The 25,192-nt window shown below is 45.2% G+C and overlaps 1 protein-coding gene across 1 annotated transcript in view; it reads left to right on the top strand.

Moving 5' to 3' along the window:
• SYN3 (synapsin III) overlaps window positions 1-25,192 on the top strand; it is a 1,149,796-nt gene that overhangs the window by 324,799 nt on the left and 799,805 nt on the right. The window contains exon 4 of the mRNA XM_078653521.1: window positions 24,756-24,847. Within this exon, the coding sequence (XP_078509647.1) occupies window positions 24,756-24,847 (92 nt within the window). The remainder of the gene's footprint in view (window positions 1-24,755; window positions 24,848-25,192) is intronic.

Raw genomic sequence — 25,192 nt, 5'->3', positions numbered from 1 at the left:
ATGCGTTGCTAGATTGCGGTGTTATGTTGTAGAGTGTGTTGTATTGTCTTGCGGAGTTGAATGCCTGTAGTGTGAAAGAGGAACAGGTTGTGAGCGCGCGCAACAGGTGAAAATCTTGGGCTCAAGGAGAGTCCAAGTGGTCCGGGTGTATCGCACACCCATAGTAATTGTCGACCATTGTTAAGGGGGTCATGAGGTACCATTGATCGCCCGCGGGACCGAGATAGGGGGAACGGATGTGCGAGTGTGTGGGTAACGGACGCTGGTCGGAAGTTGCCGTGAGTTTGTAACCTATCAGTGAGGCGATTGTCCGGTCGTTCGCGGACAGACATTTGCCAGTTCAGGTGACAATTACAGTTAGACTGTGGCCGTACAGTCAGGGAAGTGGTTGCTTGGTCGGAAGTAATCATTTTCAGTGTATGATTGGGACACATGCGAGACCGCGAGAAGTACGGAGAGAGATGGGGAACTGCTGCGAAACGGAGGCGAGTGACGTCAGGAAGAGCCGCGCTGAGATAGGGAGGTTAGTGAGAAGCCGCGCTGGGATTGGTGGATTGTCATCAGGAAGTAAACAAGCGCTGTGGAACAAGGAAACGTTTTGGGGTTTCATCATGAAATGTTTTAAAGTGTTGCGGAAATGTTTCAAGGGCGAAAACAAGATAGAACCTCGGGGTGGGGAGGAGGCTCCACCCGAGGATACTCCAGCTCATTACATGGCTACGAATGTTGGGTTGCATACCATATTGTGGCTTGATAATTGGTGTAAGATGACAGACTTCAATGAAGAATTGACCTTCCCTAAATACGGGACGTTTAGACTAGAAGTGTTGTATCAGCTGAAAGCGATTATGGCTGCGTTGCGACCTTTGCCCAGACCAACACAGTTTGAAGCGCTAAATGCATGGATCAGGGCAGCCCATGATAGGGGCAGAGATAGGCGACAAGAAAGAGTGAAACGATCAGTTAAGGCGGTCCAAGATGCGAGATGGGAAGCCATGGAGAAGAGATGGAGGGTACAGACCATTGAAGGGGATAGGTTGTACCCGTTACTGGACGCCCAAAGGAGAAATACAGACGATGAGGACAGTGAGACAGACGATGGCCTGATAGAGAGGATGTTGTCAGAGAGGGGAAACAACCTTTACAATGAAACTTTTACAACGAACTACCATTACAACGCAATTTTTACAACGCAAACTATTACAACGCATTGCTCTGGGGGGGCGGTCTAGGATAGGGAATAGGTTAATTTACTATCCAATAACCTTCCCTACTATCCACGGGGACTGGAGTTGGAATAGTAAATTAAACTATTCACTATCCAGCGCCTAAAAGCATTATGCGTTGTAATGGTATGCGTTGTAAAAGTTGCGATGTAAAGGTAGGCGTTGTAAAAGTATGCGTTGTAACGTCATACATCCTTCAGAGAGACCACCTCCATACAATCCCGAGTTGGGGGTCATGCCAATGTCAGCCAAGACGGGGGAACCTTCTGATGGGGATGGTGGGGTCAAAATGGTGAGTGATAAGAGCACCTCAGAGGAGATATTTTATCCAGTGAAGGGAGAAAAGGCACCTCCACCTTCCCCAGTGACGAGAGTAGTGGGGCGATATACAGTACAGAAGGTTCGGGTGGAAGAGGGTGTCCACTCCCAGAAATTGCCAGATGCCCTTACGGTACCTGTTACCATAGGTCCCATAGTATCAGTGTACAACCCAGAGCAGAAACAAGACGAGAGTCCATTGCTAAGGGGGAGTGAGAGATGCGCCAGCGAGGACAGGAGTAACGGAACAGAAGGGTGGAGGCAGTTGCCAACGCCTGTAGACAGAAGCACTCCTTTGGTGGCATCGGCAGACTCCTCGGAAGAGCAGATGGGTTGGAGGGGACTGATGGATCTGAGGGGACCAAGGCCGAGGTCGATGAGAGAATTAAGGCCAGATTTGAGAACTTGGGAAACAATTGTGGACGCTCAGAGTGATAGATCCAGGAATGTCTTGGGGTCTGGGAAACAAGAAAATAGTATGGTGTCTCACTGCGCGCCTAGTGAAAATCGACAAGAATGGGAATGAGAAGGGGTGGGGAATAGGGGGGCGTCCCACCACACCTCTGGCGACAGTAGACGGGAGTGGGTTCCAGAAGGCTGGGTGAACTGAAGGGTTCCCCCCAATACACCTGAGGAAAACAGGAGAGAGAGTCAGGACTGTGGCGGGAGGGACTCTAATGGAACTACTAGCCAAGGTACATTGAGGGCTGCGATAAAAGCAAGAAAGATAGATGTGCTGAGACTGAAAACAGAAGTGGAGGAGATAGTGGAAGGTACATTGCCACTAGAAAGGATCAAACTATACGAACCAGATGAGCTATTGTTTGTAGCGAAGGATGTTACACCGAGGGTTAGGACAGCTCATGAGAAACTCTCTGAATTAGCGAATAAGTATAGTGTAGATCTGACAAAAAAAAAGCACTGCAGAGTGGCCACCAGTTACAGTATTCAGATCAGGATTTAGAAGAAAACAGGTTGATCGGATTAAAAACTCACATCAGGGAGCTGGTTGTGGGAATAAGAACATGGTCCCCTCTAGAGAAATGGGAGGAAAGGTGGTCAAAGAGAAAGAGTGTTAGAAGGAGCGTTCTGGAGACATCTCCGGGAGGAGGGTTGATGCATACAGAAGCATACCCCCTGCGGGAGGTGGCTCATGGAGGTTATGTACATGTACCCTGGAGTAGGGGAGATCTGGCTGCCTTTACAAACACATTTCCAAAGTTGAGGGAGAGTCCAGTGGAATGGTACAAACAGGTGGAGAGGTTTGTTAAAATCTCGAAGGTGCTGTGGATTGATTTGAACACACTGTTTGACATCGTGGTCCCAAGCGACTTGTGGATAGCGTGCAAGGTTAGTGTTGAATGGCCCACCGCGGAGCCAGAACGAGATTCGGCCACGAATGGGCCGTCACCCAGGGTGATGGCAAAGTATGAACAGGCGATCACGTGGCTGAAGACTAAGGTACCACCACAGGACATAGACTGGGTGAAAATAGATCGGACTAGACAGGAACCAAAAGAGACAGTGCATGAATACTACGAGAGGTTATTGCAGATCTTTAAGCAGTACAGTGGGTTAGATGTGATGGACCCAAAGGATATGGGACAGTTCGTATCCAAGTTTGTTCTAGGACTAAGGCCTGATATTTGCCTTATGATACAGCAACATTTGATCTGTTGGCAAAATAAACCCCTTGATGAGATTTTGAGGTACGCGAGGTATTGCAGTGACGAGATAGATTCGAAGACAAAGAAGCTTAACGACAAATTGATGTTAGTACAGATGCAAGCAGGAGGACAGGGTCAGTCCGCTAATGGCACACTGGGAAGGAAAACAGGAGGACAAAAGAGGGACAATGAGGAAGGTCCGAGACCTAGGATAGATATAGCGACCCTGAAGAAGACGACCAAGTGCCACCAATGTCATGAGGTAGGGCATTGGAGACTCGAGTGTCCCCATAACCCTGACAATCAGGTACAGGAGGAGGAGGAGGAGGAGGAAGTACAAGCCCCTCCGGTACGGAAGGTGACAGTGACCAAATTCCACTCGACGAAAGGGGGGACGTCAGCCCCTAGGGCTCCAGTTCCCCAGGCACCGAAGATTTCAACAGGGAACAAGGTATACCAGCAGATGCCTTTCATAGTGGAAGGGGACGAGTGTTACCAATTTGATCCAGTGACAGGACGGTACGTGGATGGGGAGGAGGGCTGTACTCTAGGAGCTGTACTGGAGGTAGATCAGAGAGGACCCTTTGTAGAGGCAGATGTAGATGGTCATCCCACCACATTTCTGGTTGACACTGGTGCCTCTCGCTCCACTGTGCGGTCTGCGGTAGTCCCCAACCTACCCCTTTCAGGACAGACTATCCAAGTAGTAGGAGTTGCAAACAGAAGAATGACAAACCCCCTGACTGAGCCAGTCCCTGTGAAGATCGGAAGTTTCAGGGATAGACACCAGTTTGTAGTGTGTGACTCTAGTCCCATGTGCCTGTTAGGAAGGGATCTTTTATGTAAACTTAATTGCACCATTTACTGTACCCCAAAGGGAGTGGAATTACAGACTAACGATGATGATGATGACTTTAAAGTTGCAAATACGCATGTGTGCATTGAGTTGTACCCTGCTATAACTGTGGAGGAACTCCCTTGGGACTTGAGAGAGTCGGTCTCCCCAGAAGTCTGGGACTTCACAGGAGAGGAGATTGGACTGATCAAAGGGGTAGAGCCAGTTAGAATTCAGGTGAGACAGAATGTTGAATTCCCTCGAACTCCCCAGTATAAGCTGACCCCAGAAACACTTGACGGTATAAAACCTGTGATTGAGTCCATGATCAGACAGGGAATTCTGAAGGAGGTTATGGGAAGTCCCTGTAATTCTCCGATAATGGGGTTGCAGAAACCAAGTGGGAAGTTCAGGATTGTGCAGGATTTACGAAAAGTTAACAACATAGTTGTTCCATGCTGTCCAGTGGTACCGAATCCATCAGTGATACTGTTTCAGATACCGTTCCAAGCTGAATGGTTTTCTGTGATTGATTTGTGTCAGGCTTTCTTTTCTATCCCATTGCACGAGGAGAGCCAATTTCTTTTCGCATTTAAAATAGAGAGTCGCGTTTTAACGTGGTGTCGTATCCCCCAAGGGTATACAGAGAGCCCATCGATCTTTAATCAGTTGCTGAAGAGGAATCTTGAGAGTCTAGTACTGCCGCAGAACTCTGTTCTTGTGCAGTACATAGACGACCTCCTTCTTGCGTCAGACACAGAAGATGCTTGTAGGATTGATACAATTGCCTTGTTGAACCATCTGGGAGAGAATGGACACAAGGTGTCTCCCAGTAAATTACAGCACTGCCTGCAAGAAGTGCAGTATCTGGGACACAGAATAGAGAAGGGAAAGAGAAAAGTGTCACCTAACAGGATTGAGACTATCATGAGAATGAGTGTGCCCTCGACTCAAAGAGAGGTCAGGATGTTCTTAGGCATGGTTGGCTACTGCCGACAGTGGATTGCTAACTTTTCTCTGAAGGCGAAACCACTGCAGAAACTGACGCACAATGACGTGAGTGATCCGGTACCATGGGACACAGATTGTATGATGGCCTTTCTCGAGCTGCGAGAAGACCTGTGTCGCGCTCCAGCTCTGGGAATGCCCGATTACACCAAATCATTTGCATTGTTCTGCTGCGAGAGGGAGGGATGTGCATTGGCAGTCTTAGTGCAAGATCATGGAGGAGTCCGTAGACCAGTTGCATACTTTTCGGCTACCTTAGATCCAGTAGCCGCAGCGTTGCCCGGATGTCTCAAATCCGTTGCTGCAACAGGTGTCAGCATTGAAAGGTGTGAAAGTATCGTGATGGGATATCCACTGACAGTGCATGTACCTCATTCTGTGGAATTGTTGATGACCAGGACCAAGACGCAGCACTTGACAAACAACAGGCTCACACGCTACGACCAGGTTATACTTGCTGCGGAGAATGTGACCCTTAGGAGGTGCTATGTCTTGATCCCTGCTACTTTGTTACCATTACCCAATGATATAGAAGAGGATTGGGAAGACCATGATTGTCTTGATGTAACTGAACTATGCACCAAACCTAGACCGGATATTGTTGATGTGCCATTAACCGACCCTGATGAAATTTATTTTGTGGATGGCTCATGTGTAAGAGACAATACTGGTCAGTTGAGAGCAGCCTTTGCTGTCTGCACTATTTCTGGAATAATTGAAGCAGCCTGCCTGGAAGGAGTACACTCTGCGCAGGTGGCTGAGATAATTGCATTGACACGCGCCTGTTTGGCAGCCAACGGCATTAAGATCACCATATTCACGGACAGCCAGTACGGATTTGGGGTGGTTCATGACTTCGGCCAGTTGTGGTCTCAGAGGGGTTACATGACATCATCGGGCTCCCCAATCAGAAATGGTGAGTTTATCAGGTTATTGCTGGAGGCCTTGCAAAGACCTGCAGAAATAGCTGTGGTAAAATGCACAGCACACACCAAGGGAATGGATTTTGTGACACAAGGGAACCGTTATGCTGATGAAGTTGCACGCTATTGTGCAGAGCAGGGATACTCCTTTACGGAACAAACAATTGAGGGACCAAGGGAAAGAACCGAACTAAGCATGATGCTTGAGGTGGCAGACACATGGGAAGAGTTGAGAGACATGCAAGGACAGACATCTGATTATGAAAAAAGAGTGTGGGAATCGGCTGGCTGTGTCAAAGGAGATTTGGACATGTGGGTTTCAGCTGATGGAAGAGCTGTGTTACCAAATGAGTTGGTGAGTGCAATGGCACGACAGATACATGGTCCTGTGCATTTGGGTAGGGATGCGATGGTGCGTGTATTCAGGCAAACGTGGTACAATCCAAAATTTAGACAGGCTGCAGAAGCAGTTTGTCAGAGATGTGTAACCTGTCAACAACTGAATGTTGGGAAAAGAACACCTGTTACATTGAGTCACATTGGGAGGTCCGGCGGACCTTTCTATAGGATGCAGATAGATTTCATCGAGATGCCGAGGTGCAATCGCCTCAGGTATGTCTTGGTGGTCGTGTGTGTGTTCTCTAGATGGGTTGAGGCATATCCCACTCGTAGGTGTGATACACTCACGGTAGCAAAACTATTGTTGAGGGAGCTAGTGCCACGATTCGGGGTTCCGACCTCTTTGGAATCGGACAGAGAAAAACACTTTAATAGCGAAGTTGTGAAGATGCTTTGCTCTGCCCTGAACATTGACCAGAGATTGCATTGCAGCTATCGACCAGAGGCTTCTGGCATAGTGGAGCAAATCAATGGGACCCTGAAAGCTCGAATGGCAAAAGTGTGCTCATCCACGTCCCTGAAGTGGCCCGACGCCTTGCCATTGGTACTAATGAGCATGCGTAGTACCCCAGACAGAAGGACAGGGCTCTCACCTCACGAAGTACTGATGGGGAGGGCTATGAGACTGCCATCTATTCCTACAACTGCCTTGATAAATATCACAGATGATGTGATTCTTGACTATTGCAGAGGACTTTCTGATGTCATGCGTTCTGTGTCTCTTCAGGTGCAGGCTGCTGAAATTCCGGCTTCTAGCGACCTTTGTCACGACCTGTGCCCTGGTGACTGGGTCCTGGTGCGGAAGCACGTCAGGAAGAGCTGCCTGGATGTACGTTGGAGAGGGCCTTTCCAGGTGATTCTAGACACTACTACTGCTGTGAAGTGCGGTGGATTGCCAAATTGGGTCCATGCTTCTCACACCCGCCGAGTCCCAGCACCCGCGGAGAGAACAGCTGCTCTCGTAGATGAAAATAATAACGAAGAAGAGGATTCATCAGAGGGAGCAAGTCAAGCCGTGGGGGTGCCTGTAGAACTTGGGGACTCCCCTGATCAAGCAGGAAACGGCCAAGACGAAAGTGACACGGAATCTGCCTCAGAGGGAGGAAGTGGCGGAGAAGGCGATTTGAGCGCAGAAGAGGTCGACAGTGGAGACGAACAGGGTGTGCGAACGAGAAACAGGCGGGCAAGAAGTGCAGAGGATCATTGGCCCGAGAGACGGAGGCGAATGAATGTGAGATTGGCTTCCGAAATAGATCTTGCCCCTGTGTCCGAAGAATCCGATCCGGAAGAGGGAGAACGAAGATCTGAGCAAGGGGGTCCGAGAAGGTCAAGGAGGGTGAGAGTACCTTGCCAAAGATACGCCACTCCAGAGTGGACCTACCCTTTTACAAATGCCAGGAGTACTGAGGTCCTGGAGGGTGAGGTCAGTAGCAGTGACCAGTACAATCCCAAATGTTAAGCTGGAAGTGATACTGTTGGTTCCTGGACTTGAAATCGAAGGTAAACTGACACTCACCATTCCAAATCCCCCTCTCCTGAGCAAGATATGTGATTTACTCCTGGATAGACTGATTTTTCCTACATTTGTTCCCGACATGCCAGCATATGATAAAGTTGTACTCCGCATGGAACTTTTAGATTATGTGTTGCAGGCAATCGGATCGAGTATAATCATAGACTATTGAGAACTTTGAACTTTGAATTTGCTTTGAAAGACTTTTGAAAAGACTTTGTAAATAACTGTTGAACTTAACCTAGAGCCGAGTGGAAGAAGAATCAATTTAGGGACTTTCCACAGAGGACGGAGAAGGGTTAAGGTTGTCTATGATGAAACAAAAGAAGAACTGAAATGGGACTTTCCGCCTTCCAAGGTGGTTCGAGAGACTCAAATAGCACAGAAAGAGACTTTTGGGTGCTTTCCGAGAACGAGCTACTTTGTACTGAGACCATGGCGTCTGGAAACCCGAATCGTAGAGCCAAGTGCATAGTAGGCACTCTTTTAGGAGGAGTAATACTCCTTATAGCTATAGTAGTTTTAGTTTCTTATTTTGCACCACACGAACAAGTAGAGAAGGCTGTGGGGACACCGACACCTGCCACCCCTAGCAGAAAGAAGACAGAGAGCGAAGAGAGAAAGCCATACTGGCTGCAGAAAGCCGTAGGCTACACACTGATCTGTCTAAAGGAAATTTTGGGCAGAATGCGTATGCAAAGCTGTTGTATGAATACATTGAGGCGATGGATGCGAAGGACTGTTGTGTGTATGCAACTGCCAGCTTCAGTAGATGAGGGTATTAGATACCATCACCTTCCTTTGACATATGGAATATCTTGTAGTTTGCTGATTAGTATCCTTTATGGGCGAAATCACTTTGAATATTTCTTTTCGAATTATGATGCTGTGTTACCAGAAGTCCCGAATTACAAGCATTTGAACAAGTGGGATTATTATAAGTCAGAGGACAGACTTGGATATTTTTTCATTCCCACTCAAGGGCTAGATACCCCGTATGCACACCGACACAACCTGACATGTTTGTTATCTGATACAGAAAAGAAGTTCATTGAACAAGTAGAAGATAGATACACGAAACAGAAAAAGTTGCGAGATTCAGGGCAAGGCAAGGTAGATTGGACCGAAGAAGAGAAGCAGCATAAGTCAAGAGGGAGTTATGGCCCAATAGTTCTAGATGAAGTACAGACAGGGAACTTGTGTCTTCACAGACCACAGACGTATTATGAAAATGTGTATGTGGGTCAGACTACGTGTGACCACACCTTCACATTAGAATACTACACAAAGGACTTCTTGAAGAGCGTGGTCCAGGTGATTCCTACTGTGTATTTTGTTTGTGGAAGGAATGCGTATGTGAGGTTGCCAGAGAAGTGGTATGGAACTTGCTACTTAGCAATCATCTTTCCCAAGATTTATCATACGGAAGATTTTGCACTCTTAGAGGGAGGGCCTCATAGGAGGGTAAAGAGAGGGGAAAGTGCTGGAGCAATCGTGGGGGATGTGTTTGGAGCAGCGATACCTATGTTGGGTGTCATTTTGAATGACATAAAGATACGGCGGTTGGCAACTGTAGTGGATGAATTGTCGATGAATACAGCTAAGTCATTAGTGCTGGTTGAGGGTGAGATGTTGTCGATCAGGACAATGGTTTTACAGAACCGTCTTGCCCTAGACGTCATTCTAGCGAAAGAGGGCGGGGTCTGTAAACGTTTGAAGGTCCAAGAATGTTGCACTTATATACCAGACAACTCTAAGGATCTGGAGAAATATATAAGCAACATTACTGCAATCCATTATGAAATTGAGGACTTGACACAAGAGAATGCGTGGGAGACAGTTGGCAAAAGATTTGGGAAGGTTGGAAGCTGGTTTGCCAATTTGGGAAAGAGTTTCCTTGGATTCGTACTGAAGCCCCTTATCATAGTAGTGGCATGTGTGATTGGATTGTGGGGGTTGGTTAGATTGTACAAGTGGTACAAGACCAATAGATTGGCAAGATCAATGAGAGCGCAAGAGATACGAATGGAGCGGCTGCAGGACAGTCAATACCGCAGCTTGAGAGCGTTGGAACAGTTCAAGCGAGGGAAAATGGCTACAAGCTCAGTTTAGTTGATTCTTACCCTGAAGATGGTGTGAGGGTGGTGATGACACGGGTCATCAAAAGGGGGAACTGAGAGAGCGCCATTTACAGTGAAATTTGTAGGGGTGCATCATATGTACAAGTAGTCTGCACCCGTATATATAAAGGACTTTAATCAATGTTGAAATGCAAAGTGGGATGAAGAACTAGAGAAACTGGTATTAGAAGATCTGAAAAGCCAAGGTTATGAATTATATCCACACTTGCTGTATAACCTAGAAATGTCGTTAAAATGAAATCTTTCGCTAATGAGAAGTGCGTTTAAAAGAGCAATATTGTGCATTTAGATCTGCTTATTGAAATGAACTGTGCCTTTATATTTGACAATTAGCTTAAACTAGAAAATGCATTTGCTGTTAAGGTTGAAGGCCTAGTGAAACAAGAGAATGCTAATGTAAACTGTTGGGCCTGTAACTCAAGCAGAGGCCTAGTTCATAGAATTGATGCAGGCCGTTGAAAGTTTTGCTTAGCATTTAGATATGGGAATGATTTATAAAAGAAGCTGTTAGAAAATGTTGCAACATTATTAGACTGTGAAGCTATTTGCGTGTATTCCTTTGCAGGTGCATCACCAAGTAGATTATAGAGTAGAAGGGCCCATTGTGTATGAGAGTTAGAAATGCTAGACTCAGACATGGAGGAGTAGACCAGGAATTTGAAGATACAACTGGAAGCGACAGAGAGTCTGAGACCCAAGGACGTTTAATGGACAAAGATGGAAGAATGCCATAGCGGAAAACTTCATGTAATCGACACCTTCGAGAGGGTGTACCTGAGGGCGTGTCGTTAACATTTTGGGATTTCGTATTAGGGACAGCACCCCGAGGTTGGAGGCAGAGCAGATGGGCTGAGGAGCTAGAGAGAGCGGTTGGATGGTCAAGGAGCTTAGCTGTGAGGAAGGAGTCTCTAGTTAAGAGAGAATGTGGGCGAACTTCTTTGGGAAGTCACCACAGCTGACACCTTTTGGTTAGATCTGGCTATTGTTGAGTAGGGATGTCACTTAGAGTAGTGTAGGGACAGATTAACCTGGATTTATGTCTATTAGTTCGATGAGTACCAGAACTCAGGTTATAGCTATTCTGTTCAGTCTGATGGTTCTGGAATTGATCCTGGTATTGTTCATCAGTCGCCTAAGACTTTTCTGTAGGATTATGTTTGTATTAGTGCCTGTTTACCTTTTGAACCTCTTGCTGAGGTGTTTGTACCTGCAGTTATTTTTGGTTATGTAATAAACCTTTCAAACTTAGTTTGGTCAGTGGTTCTTGGGGGAAGTAATTGGGATTTCTAAAATCGTTTAATTTCCAAATGAAAAGATTGCCTAATTCACTCTATGACAGGTAAAAAGGTCTAGTCGACCTGTGACGGGATTTTGGAGAATGGTAAGCAGACTCTAGAGGTAAAATCCCGCCTTTCCAGGGCTATGAGGGAGGGGTGAGGGTGGGCTCAGGGAGGATTAAGGGCGGGTTTACAGGGACATGTAAACCACCCCACACAAAAGAGTAACCCCATTACTATTAACAAACTATGCTTCTAAAGTTACTGCAACCAAAAATCTCCCAAAACAGTAGTAAATGTCCTTCAGCTCAGCGTTAGAGCAAATCCAGCACAGCACTTGGCCACTCACATGTACTGCAACACGCTCCCATGGAAAATAATGGAGGCAGAGACTTACAATAAGACCCGCAGGAAATTATTTCGATGTTTAAATTACATAATTTACTGTTCAATTCATTTGTTTTTAGATAGCGCAAAGCTACCTGATCGGGTATCCCATTTTTGTTAAAAGTTATATTCATCCTAATATTATTTCGAATTAAATACATTTTTATTTAAAAGTTTGTTGAAAATAATTTAATGCAACTGAAAAAAAAGTAATGTTCTCGTGTTTGTACTGTATCTGAATAATGTGTCTAATTTGCTACCAATGTATTTTTTCTTCCTAAAAATCCAATGAACTTGATTATCAAAAAAAAAAAGTTAAGTCAACAAATATGTTTTAATAAATTGTTCTAAATATTTGTTACATTTAAAAATGACAGCAAGGGTGAGATTTCTAAAAAATATAATAAATAATAATTACAAAGAAAACTGAGGTGTTCTATATCTTTAATTAAGTATTAAACATTTAATTTGGTGGGGAAAGGTGCTGCAACATTTATTTTGTAATTCTAGGTTGAGAAACAATATTTGAAACTAATTTATATTTTTACTTTATATTAAAATATTTAGAAACAAATTAAATAATTGTTCAACATTTGCCAAATGGAGACCTCTGTCCCAGTGGTGAAGACCTCCACCTGTGTGTGAAAAGATACTAACGAGTAATAACTTTTCACTTGTAAATCCTGTTCTGGTAGGATCCATCCCCAGTTTTGAGGTGGCAGCGACATGCACCTTGTAGTAAATTTATACTCAGAAATGAATAGCAAAAAAGTGGAAGTTACTTCTAGATCCAGTACTAAGTTTACACGAGTAAATCTACACACTATTAATGTAGCATTGTGAATCACCTGTGTAGCCGTCAACTGGATGTTAGAAATGGATGACAAGGATGGGATATATTCTGTATATATTTTAACCCCTTCACCGCGGGGCTAATTCCCCTGCCACGTGGGGGGGGCCGCGCGTGGTGCTGCGGTGCTTGTGACGAGCTCGGCTCGTCATGCAGCACGGTGGCGCTGTGCTCATGACGTGCTGAGCTCGTCATGACTCCGCCCACTCAATGGAACGCCCCGCACAGGAGGGGAATTATCCCCGCGTGGGCGTTCCACGGCAGAGCACAGCGCCACTGTGCCTCATGACGAGCTGAGCTCGTCATGAGCACCCAAAGTGTTAACAGCACCACCACTGCACGTCTAACTTATCACTGTGCTGCTTTAATTGTAACTGCGGCAACAAATCTTAATTGTAACTAGCACACGCACAACACCCTTGGCCAATATCTATATTATAATGCATAAATATAACATTAGCAAATACAGAAATGCACATTCGTATATTTGAAAAGCTCTTCTTTAAGTTTAGAATGTATTGCCCTTGTTGGCAATTATGGTAGAAGCGTAGGTCTTTATCTTTAATAACCATCTTGGAAACCAGTGTTGTGTTGCACCAGTTAATAGATTGAACACAATCCAATAGCCAGTTATGTATGTACGAGGCCAGAATTCTTGGGTCACATGGATGCATGTCATTAAGAGTCAGATCCTTGACACAGTAAATGAATCTTTATTGCTTAGTTAATTAAAACCATTGCAATTAAACAGTTCAATAAAAAGAGTATAAAAGTATAACAATAATAAATTGAAATGCAGAAGAGTCCTCCTAAAATAACCTTTAAAACCTTATCAAATCCTTCCCCCCCCCCACACTTGCAAATTGACTATTGTTTTTCTGACAGGTCACCATTAAAGCAACTAAATGAGTCTTTTATTGGCCTGGTCATTGTGTTCCCATACTAGATGGCCCATAATCTTAAGTGGACTCATATGTAGTTAGTCAGTACTTAATTTGTGAAATAAATATGTGCCAGGGCCCTCGTCAAGAAGCCACTTCAGCTTGCACCATCCATTGCCCCTGACAGCACTGCTAATGACAGTACCAACACAACTTCTAATCATCACTTTGCCACAGGTGCGACAATTTCATACACCAACACCTGACATCAATTTCCTTGGGGACCTAATAGGTTACGAGACATGGCTTTTTGCATCAGGCACTTCCAGGAAAGAGCAATATGGCTTTCGTCCCATGGTTGGCAACCAGCAGGCTCCACAGGTAACATAGCTGCCAAGGTTTCAGATTCCTTTGAGTGACATTTTCATAATTTCAGTGCAAATATAAGTGACATTTCAACAACTATGAGTGACACTTTCTAGCGAGCAAAACCATGCAATGAGGATGAAGGAAACATAAATATCAGACATTACACCCATTTATTTGCACATTGAGATTGAGCTGCTATAATGAAATGGGGACTGCACTCCTCTAAGCCTCTTGGTGGGTATCCTCGCTGCGTGATCAGGCTGTTTGAATCGTTCAACCATGATTAAGCCCTCATTGAGCATTGGCAAAAGTCTGTTTTTCTGTGATTTTCCAAAGCATTTCTCTATTCAAGTGCACTTCAGTCTAACATTCGAGCAGGTCTGTTATTTCAATTCAGAGGGCTCCATTGTAACCTTTTCGCGGCCCTTGAGGTCTGATCCTTTGCTAAAAACAAGAAAGCAGAGTGCACAGCTCAGCACTTATGCAGAGTTATGCAATAGGTCACCGAGTGGCCAATGGAAGATAACAATATTTCCTCGCTCAGGAAGGCTCAGCACCCCTGAGCCAAAGCTGTGAGCCACTCAAATTCTGTCCACGCCCTACAATAATATTGGCTTTATGGAGCACATTCCAGAGTACTCTGGAGATGCCAGACACTGGGTATGGCTGTAGCTGCACGGTCTGGTGTGTTGTTTCTGTTTCGATCCTGTCTGTGCGTGCAAAGCTCTCCCAAATGCGTTCCTCCACTGTGAAATTTGCTTTTCTGTGATCTTTTGCTGACATGTTCAAGGTTGGCAGATTTGCAGGCAAACTGCCTTCATTGTGTAGTGGAGGCTGCTACCGGGTGGGAGTGGGGGGTATGGTGGAATGAAAAAAAAACACTTACCTGGACCGGCTGGCCGCTGTCTCCTTCCTCTGTCCTCTTCTTCCTGTCTCCACCGGCAACAGGAAGCCCCCAAGCTCCCAAGTTTCCCATAACCACTCATCTCCTTGATCTGGCTAGCCCCGCCCCGAGAGCCACTGATTCAATATGAAAAAAAAATGATAATAGCGATACGTTATTATGATTTTATTTTTCCTTTTGAGCAGTGGGGCGACGCTCCTCCGCCTTAGCAGAAGAGCCGCCACTGGCATTGTGAGTGCACCCTCCTTGCTTAGCATGTCTGCTAGCTGATGATGTCGAAAAACAGTTTACATAGAGACACACAAGGAAAGTTCAGCCCACTGTCTCAAAATGGCCGACATGCTGAATACGTCAGCAGAGCTGACTCCATCTCAGGAAATAGTAGGTGGGGTCAACATGGCAAAGAAGTGCGAGTGCTCGTCTTAATCAATCTTCTATTTGAAGGTTGTGGAAGGCGTGTTGGGTCCTAATTACTTATTCTCTATCGCACATGGTAAAACCTGAAGCCATGGGGTTTAGTATTTACAGGTTGCGCTGTATATGAGATTCTCCTTTCAAAATGAAGAATACTTGCAACGTTTGGAGCTTTCTGGACCAAAATCCACATGCATGCATTCCCCAAGAATTTCCCTGATAAATTTCGTTGAGTGTGACTTCCAGAGTTTCTCCATCTGGATTATTCACACTTCATCTCAGTCCTTATCATCACTCTTTTTCCACTCTGTCCTTCTGAGTGTATTTACTTTCATTTTCTCTACTTCACCATCCCCCACTCATAAATGCTGTGGTTTCTTTTCTTTTGGCACTGCAATTGTTCCGTAGCTGTGTACTTTCTGTGAAAAGTGGCTAAGGACTGAATGAGCATGTAGCCAGAACACCTTTCAAGTATTCCACCCATCACTTTTTGTATACTTTAGTGTGACTGTTGGAAAACAAGGCAGTATCTGTGAGGCCTGCAAAAATAACATGTCACAATTTGTCCTTCACTGGGAACCAAACACACTATTGTAGCTCTTGACTCTCAGAGGGTAGCGTTGCAGAGCAGTCTAAGGCTTACTCAAGGGAGGTGGTGTGGGCAAGTTATCACCATTACAGGTGCGCAGAAATAACACTCAATAATTGATTGTCCAGTCTGTACTTTGCTTTATAAAAGTAAGAGTGCATTTATTAAACACACACACTACTTAATAGTATGCACCAATTTACAAATATACATAAGCTGTTGGAATTACTTTGTGACATAGCATAACATCTCCACCCCTCCCGCAGGGGTGTGGGGTTTAGTACCACCACTCCCATGTATGCACATCATCTTGCCCCCTAATGCAATGGGTTGACACAACCTGGAGTGAGGGCCTTGCCAACTGGCACCATGCCAGTGGCAACCCACACCATCATCTTAACAAGCATTAAAATTATATACACCTGCCCTGGGGACACGTAACCCTGACTGAGCAGTTCATACTGACCATACAGTATGCACCTCTACATCTTGTAGCTAACAGTCTGGGTTGTTCCTCCACTTATGCAATAGCAAGAATACATGTTTAGGCATCACTTTAAATGAGATACTTATCATAGCTGATAAAAGTTGTAATGCATTGCAATTAAAGCCCCTAAAAGGCATCATAGTTAAAATCACAGGATTAAGCAGATACAGCCAGACACCCTAGCAGAAATGTCAGGCACATACCCCCACATACCCCCACATTACACGTGTGACTTACAGTTCCTCTAAAATAAATAACATTGGTAAATGGACTTCTCGTACGGTTGCACCTCTCCACCTCCAGGTGATGCCCTTCTCCAGACATGCCCAGCTCAGACTTCCACACATTGAGGCAATCCTTAAGGCACCCCCCAGATGTAGAACAAAAGTTCCAGCCCAGAGGAAAGTTAATTGCTGGCGGAGCCCTTGAGGGGTTGTTTCTTTCAAGTCCCCATGAGACTTAGGGAGAGACTTCATATCTTCATGCTGGGGAAAACTGCATTGCTCCTGCAGCTCCCCCTGCACCTTGGCACACATGTCGTGGCGACCCCGTCCTCCTGGGGCCACCACTCGCAGAAAAGCAGGCGTTTCCCCGCAGGCCGACTCGGGCCTGCAAAGCATTATGGGGCACTTCCTCCAGCCTCTTCCAGCCCTGTGAATATCGTAGCAGCGGCTCCCCCGCTGCGCTGGGAGGTCAGCTCTGTGGGCCTCTGGTTGCGTCTTTGCTTCGTTGGAGAGTCCGGTCCCACCCAGACCCCAAGGTGAGTGATACAGCCCAGGGAGCCCACCCCCGGCTGTTCCTGCTTTTTTTCGGGGTCCTGGTCCCGGTCCCACCTGGGAACCCCGCACCGCAGGCTCATTGGAGAGCCACTCAAGTAGCCCACCCCCGGTAGCTCCCGCTGGCTCCCCGTCTTGCCAGCACCCCACTGGTCCGACCGGACCTCGGGGGAGTGCGGCGGCACTCCCCCTCCCTCGGAGGCACATAAGGCTACGGAGTTGGGGGTCCCGGGCCCCAAGAAAGTCTTCACGGGGAGCGCAACAGCACTCCCCATCTTTCTCTTCATCGAGTCCCAGGGTGAGCTCCTGGCCCCCCCTGGGGTTCTTCCCGGTTAGTGCGACGGCGCTCCCCGACTTCCACTTTCGCAGGGAGGTGTGACTGCGCTCCCTGCATTCAGCAAGGCCCGGAGTTGGGATTCGTAGCCCCTCACACCCTTCACAGGGGGCACAACTGAGCTCTCCTGTCCCCATTTTTGGCGGGGGCCAGGGTGGGATCCTGGGACCCCACAAGGCCTTTTCACGTGGATCACGACGGCGCTCCCTGACTTATCTTCTGCTGGGGGCAGCCAGCCCCCGGGACCTCACCCACCCCAGGGGTATTTTCTGGACTGGAGGTGGAGCCCCACGTGCCTCGTCGTCAGTTGGCCAAAGGTCATCTACCTTCTGGGAGTCATGTCTCAGCCCCAGAGGACCAATCTTCCTGATCTTGGCCTCTTCTTGCTCCTTGTGGCACTCCCCAGCCATCGGGAGCACTCTCCTTCACCCTTTTGATCTCCAGGAGGGTGAATGCAGCAGGGAGCGGTCTTCACTGGCACCCTGCACCAGCCTGTTGCCTGGCTCTCTCCCTGGGCCTCTCTTCTCCTTGCGCAGAGACCCAGGCTTCTGGTCACTTGCCTGGTCTCCCCTTGTGGCTCCAGCACCAGTCATCCTCCACAGACCACCCCCCGGAGAGAGCTCCTCTTCCTGTGCAAACTCTTTTAAAGAATGGGGAGGGGCTGGCAGAAAGTCTCTGTTTGCCCTATCAAACAGTGACACATCACTTCCCTGCCCCTGCTCCCTCCTTCCTGCCCAGGCCTCTGCGTTCAAAATGTCGTCATCCAGGGGTCTCATGCCACATGGTCTCTGAGAGCCCTTTCCCCCTCGCTGCCTTCTCTCCAGAGCAGCCTGGTGCCTGGCACCAGGTGTCAGCTGCTGATGGATGAACCTGTAGCTCCACCCATCTTCTCTTGTTGGAGTGGAGGCCTTCGCCCTTGGAATGCTTGTTGTGCAGGGCTGGGCATCTGATGCTAATTCTTTGGGAGGAAGGTCATTAATTCAGCCTGGTAGGGTCAGCCTCAGCCAGGCCCTGGTTATGAGCTGACTCAGAGAAATATGACATTTCTGGAAGACCCAAAAGCAATACAAATTTGACTTTGGACTCCGCAGAATACTTCTTCTCACATAAGTTACAGTGGACTTTAGTGCGTGTCTGGAATGTGTAGGCCCTAGGAAAGCGAAACCAGCCCAGGGGCTCCCCATCCTCATAGGAGAGTAATGGAGTGAAAACATTTAAGCACACTGACTTTCCCTCAAATGTTTCATCCCATTGTTGAAAGCCTATTCCATGTCACCACCCCGTTCTGCATACGTCCTGCCACACCATTCAATTTGTAGCCACTCCTGGGCTGCACAAGCCAGTAATCTCCCCTGCGCAGCCCTTACGCTTGTGCCCATGCATGGACACATGTGTCTGCATGTAACCAGCCCAGTGCCCCTTACTCTGGCTGCAGTGCAGCAGCCTACTCGCGCCAGCGGGACACCGGTAAAATACATATGCAGTCTCTTTCATAATGAGTTCACTGTGGGTGAGCCCCAACTTATGAGGCTCTCCCACAATAAAAGCTAAACAAATAGGTGTTCAAAAAGCGAAACATCCGGGCGGTCCAGATGGTCAGAACCACCTTCTAACAGTGACGTTCTAAGTGGGACGGGTATGCCCAAATGAGGGTCCTGTGCACACTGTGCTACTGGAACCAAACTACACACGACTGAAGAGACCCAATCTGGGCAAAACCTGTTGTGGAATGCTTGTGTAGTGGTTCAGGGAGGACCTGGTCTGTTAATTTGGCCTGGCCTGTTCCGAGTGGAGCAGGGTCAAGACCGATTTGCATACGACTGGGATCGAACTTAATGGCATTGTGTGCAAAATAACAATGGACTAGGATATGGCTCCCGAGTAACTACCTATAGTTGAGATTAATTCAAGCATTCCGCCCATCACTTTTTTGTATATTTCACTATGGGACATTAAGTGTGACGGGTTTGCCCAGACATGGGTCCCATGGTCGCTCTGCGACTGGAACCAAGTTACAAACGACTGAAGAGATCCAATTAGGGCAAAACCAGTCTTGGGTTGCTTATGTTCTGGTTCAGGAAGGACCTGGCCTGGCAATTTAGTCTGGACTGTTCCAAGTGTAGCAAGGTTAAGACCAATTTGCATATGGTTGGGTTCAAACTGAAGTGACATGATGTGCAAAATAACGACTAGGATGCGGCCTGAGTAATTAGTATGCCCAGATGTGGGTCCAGGTCTCACTGTGCTACTGGAACCAGGCTATACCCGAACAAACATGGATTCCAGCAGTCCAGACATCTCTAACCTTTTTGTTAGTGTTAACACGTTTGTGCCAAACCGAGCATCTTTTTAAATGATAATTTCTACGAAGTGGCAGAACAGGTGTACACCAAATAACAAAAAGCACACTTTCTGTGTAAAGTTCAACCTGTTTGCCAAATTTGGTGTAATTCCGTTCAGCTCTTACATGAAGAAACCAAAGTAGACAAACTCTTTAGTGGAAAGTTTCATGCAGATTTATCAACACACCAATGTTATTAAAGATACAAAATAATCTCTTGTCTATGGAAACTCTGGCCCAACTATTACTATATAATTGTGATTGACACTGTAATATATAAGGAAAGCTACGATCCTTCAAGCAGCCACCGTTGAACACCAACAATAATACATGTTGTTCTCCACAAATATATTACTTTAGCAAGGAATCAGGCCATTGTCCATATTCTAGAATTAAATTAAATGAAGCTCCAGAAAAATTATAGAATGAAAAAGTTTCATTTAGCCCAGAAGAAAAAAGTGAGAAAGTGCATAGTGCCAAAGGTGAGAAATGTGACTTATGCATTTCAGTCTGCTTCCCAGCCTTTCTCAATGGAAATCACAATCCACCTTATTGGAGAAGATCACATTTAAAAATAAATTCATGTGATCATAGAACATTTTAGATTCAAATTTAACATCAACTCCACAGTAGAGCATGTTGGCCATTTACGAAACCTGGCCTGGTTTTCTGAATATCCCATCAAACTCAGAAAAATACTTGCATACTGGCTGAATCAATAAATAGAAATGACTATACAAAATATAGAAATAGAATATAGAAAATGAAGTTCAATCTCTGTATGGAATCTGTACAAACACTTAATGTGTGCTTCCATGCATCGAAGGCATAAATCCGTGTCACCTCCTCTCAACCCATTTTGCCTCCTCATATAATCCAATCACACATATTGTATTACAGTCACTGCCATGTTTCTCATCATAATGTATACCCACTGGACAAGATTTGTCAACATATTTCAAGGCTTATAAATGTTCCCAAACCTGTCAATTCATTATTCTTACACTTCTACCCACATATACCATATCACAAAGACAAATTAGAGTATACACTGTAAAATATTTGAGGCAATTACTGAATTAAATTATTTCAATAAACGTTTTCAACCTGTTTAATTATTCATTCCCAAATCACACAGTTTCCACAAGTATAAAAACCAGCATTGCCCAGATTCAATAATTGTTTCTTTCTTTTGTTAGGTGTAAAGTCACTTTTAATGATATCACCCATTGAATTCACATTTCCATATGTTATGCTAGGCTTAGTGCTAATGCAGCTGTGTAGTTCTAAATCAGCACAAAGAACATTCCAATACCTAGTTATAGTCTTACCTACTTCTCTGTTATCATTAGTAAAATTTGTAAGAAAATTATATATCCTACCCAGCTTAGATTTAGCTTTAGGGGCCAGCAAAGTATCTCTAACCTAACTTTGGGCTTTATTTTGAGCTTGTGTGACTGACTAGGAGAACGCATCCTGGGAAATCTAAGTCAAATTTGGAAGTACCATATCTGACCTTTGTTCTGCCAAGTGCTCCTGTCAACTCCTACACAGTTAATCCCTGCTAAGTGGTCAGCAGTTACCGCCTGCTTGTACGGCCTTTCCTGCGTTCCAAGGCAGCCCGTGGTGCTCTAAGCTAGGGTCATTAATGGTCTGAGCCAAGGATTTGTATTTCAGATCTGGAGGTGTGATGAGAGTCGCAAGTGGCCCGAGCCATTTCTGACTCAGGCAGCATATAGTACATGTAAGAAATTGGGAAAATATGTGAGGGGGTAAGTGCCACCTCAAGTAATAATCATGGATGAACCACTAAGATCACTAAATAAACTTGAGCTCAATTCCCTGGTAGGTATGGCACAGAGCAAACAGGATTACCTTAGAGTCAATGTCTAAAGTATTTATGCAGTGCTAAAACAATCATAAAATTGAGATACAAAACAATAGAAATCCCAAAATAAATGAGAAAAATAGAGTAAAGATAAAAAAAGAAAATGAAACCAAAATATTAAAAACAAAATATTAAAAATCCAATAGGGAGAACCCGAGATATGCATTATTAAACTGTTAAGTAGAAATAGAGTTAAGAAGCACAAAGTGCCAGTGATAGTCAATGGTAACAGTAGAACAGGACCAAGGCAGAATTTGACATTGACCATGATGGAGTACGGGGCAGATATGCTAACTAGGTTCATCAAAGATTTTACCTTCTGACTTTAGTCCCAATCCCCCACAGGAGTACACTTCCAAAAGTCTACTAGGACCTCACAGGAGGCATTTAGAGATTCATATTGTGTAAGACAGAGGCCAACCATTGGGTCCAGTCCCCCCCGTCCAGTTGGTCCTGTACCTTTAACAGGAGGTCAGTCTTATGAATCTTGTAGTCCACGTCTTTGCCCTCGGTACAAGAGGGAGATCAGGTCCAGTCCTCTAGGCTCTTCCCAGTTCTCAAACTGCAGGATTAGTCCTCCTCTGATCGTCCACAGGTCCAAGAGTGTTCTGAAATAGGTGCGTCGCTATCTGACGTAAGACGCCAGCGGCCGTCTTTGCCCGTATTTACAGCTACATTGTGTCCGATTTCAGAAAGACCTTGCAATCTTTTGGGCACGTACAGCTAATCCCCTTTTAATACCTTTCGTACCAAGCAGCACGGCCATTAAAAATCCATATTGCGAGGAAAATTGCCTCAGGAAACATTCACGGCCATCATCTCTGTTTGGAATCCATTCGTGGCCACGTTATGAAATTGTAGATGCAATATTATAAGAGTCTGAAATATATCCATTTCTGCCTACGGAAAGCGAAAAATAAGCTGGGACTGTAATGAATGGTTAAATGGGATTCTTTATTATATATTTGTGTGGCTCCTGAAGAAGGCGTTGTCTACGCCGAAACGCGCGTCGAACTCTATTGCCACTGTTCAGTTAGATACCATTGAAAATAGCTGTGTGTCTAACTTTTTAAATTGTATTTGAAGTCTTGAAAATTATTGTTTTTTAATTTTGTATGCTTGATGTCAGGTAGTATATGCTATCTAGCATACTACATGATTTTTAACTTCGCTTATTAAAATTATGATGTTTTTATATAAGTTTTGTTTCCTTCTTGCTTTGTTTCCTTTTACTTGTTTCCATTTGCAACTGCCTAGGAAGTTATACTCATACATTTTTTTTTCCTGTCCTAGGAGTTGGTTATACTACTACTCAGGGGGTCCTTGTTTTTTACGAACTGAAATAGGTGCCTGCAGCCACATTTATGCCTAGCACGTGCTAGTCGGTGGGAATGACCCCTGGGGATGCCCTAACCAGTGGGTAAAGGTTCCTGGGGCTAAACGTACCCTTTTTTTTAATTGATTTTTTTTACAGAGTTTTAAATAGCTCCAACTTGACCCGAATTGGGTTTCAGAGCATTTTACATAGCACCAGTTGCATTACATGAGGACATATTCATTTTTGTTAGGCACGAGGAGATTAAGTGTTTTGCCCTGAATCACGGGATGTTCAGCAGTCATTGCCGAGACCCGAACCCAGTTCCCCATATTCGAGGGTGACAGCCCTAGCCGTTAGGCCAACTCCTCTGGAAAACTTCAAGATGACCACAAACTTTGTACTCAATAAACTTGGGCTCTGAGTACTGGGGGTGTGTGTGAGGAGTGTGCTATGTTAATCCTAATGCTCTCCCACATATAACACTTAAATCCAGTTTTAGGCAGTCTCTATACCCCCAAAAACTCAGAGGCAGGAGTATGGAGTCTGCCAGGGCAAAGCTGAAGCTTTCAGCAGGCAGACAGTGGATATACACAAATTGTTTTTGCATATTTTTTCCCTCATTTAAAGTATGCTTCAAATGTCATATGAAAAACCCCAGCAGACCTGTCAAGCGGGTCTAAACACTACATGCAGGATCTGACACTGTGATTTCAACAAAAGGCCCATTCTATATATACACTGGTCTGACTAGTGGGATAATACAAAGGCCTGGATGTCAGCTACATCTGCCTTTGATAGGGTAGAGCTTTTTTAATTTAATCCAGTCAACCCTCAAACCATCCTGCCAAAAGCACAATGAAACCTCCCTATTCCCAAGGCCTTTTTTCCCTGTCCTGGGAGCAAGTTCGCACCTCATTCACATCCATTGAAATACTAATTACTAGCTGGCGGAAGGGAGAGAGCAAAACATGGATGCATCTCCCAGGGACTTCAGGCATGGCAAAGGTGGCTTTTTAAAAGTAATCTTTCCAAAATATGTATTACACATCTGACTTAAAAAGTGACTTGGGCTTGTAATAAATATTTTTAAAAGTACAAGAATCCAATTTGTAACCGTTTCCTAGCCAGTGATACCATTGATTAAACTGCTTTCCTATGAAACAGCCAACCCTGCTACATTGGAAAAAAAATTGAGGGGCTAGTCACTGTAAGGATATTTAATATTACCCTTTACATTGCCTAGTTTTAAATACCTTGCCCCTTGCCTTAAAGTGAAGTAAGGCATTCTTAGGTGTGACATAAATATTTAAAAGGAGAGTTTTAGACCTGTCAAAATGGGTTACTTTGTGAGGTTGAATTTGCTGGTTTACCCTGCACAGTTAAGCAACTAGTGGCGGGCCTGCAGTTATGTTTGCATTGTCACTCCTGCGGGCGGCACAACGAATTCTGCTGCCCTCTGGTGACATTTAACTTACAGGCTCAGGGTGCACGTTGGGCACCATATCCTAAAGACTTATAGGTAAGTTAAATATGCCAATTAGGTGTATGCCAATGTAATCATGTTGAAAAGAGGAACACAAGCACTTCATGACTGGGTAGTAAGGGTAGAGTGAAAAGAGTTCTACAGGCAGCAAAATTAGGGTTTAGCAAAAAAGGCAAAACAAATTGGGATGACTCTGCAGATAGGGCAAAATGTCCACCTGTACATTTTTGAAAAGTTACTTTTCTGCTTATGTTATCTAAAATCTTATTTTACTGTTAAGTCGGATTTAAAAAACTAAGCAGGAAACAATTTTGGTGCATTTATCTAAGAATTTCAGTCTTTCTTACCCCTCACATTCAACAGTGATATCTCTTGTGCCCTTCACTGTTCCATAACTCTCGGGTCTCCTTTGTCTATTTTCCTCTAGGCAGAGTTCTCAGAGCTGAATCTCGCATCGTACGTCAATGGCGGATGTATGGTGGATATGAACGTCATGAGGAATGGCTCCAAAGTAGTCAGGTAAGGACTGCTGCATAATCTAGTGGTTTCCATATTGTACAGGTAAGGCTGTGTTACTGTTATCCTCTCCGTCCTCAGGATCAGCTTGTAGTACAAGTAGGCCACCTCCAGATCTATCCAAGCCCCGAATGCTGTTAAAGCCGTGGGCTATAGAAGGATCAGGTGAGGGCAAAATAATAAACAAAAAGGGAGGAAAGGAAGGGGACTGCAGGGAGGGAGAGCTGTGAAGACAGAAAAGAAACCAATAATTGGTGGATATCAATTCTCAGTAACGTTTTCTTAATACGAATGCTACTGATTAAGCTAAACTGTGCTATACCTGTATCGGGAAGGCGAACGGTACGA

This window comes from Lissotriton helveticus, chromosome 1_1, assembly GCF_964261635.1.
Source record: "Lissotriton helveticus chromosome 1_1, aLisHel1.1, whole genome shotgun sequence".
In the NCBI taxonomy this organism is placed as follows: domain Eukaryota; kingdom Metazoa; phylum Chordata; class Amphibia; order Caudata; family Salamandridae; genus Lissotriton; species Lissotriton helveticus.
The sequence above is the reverse complement of the archived record's forward strand: the minus strand, read 5'-3'. Positions and strand labels throughout refer to the sequence as shown.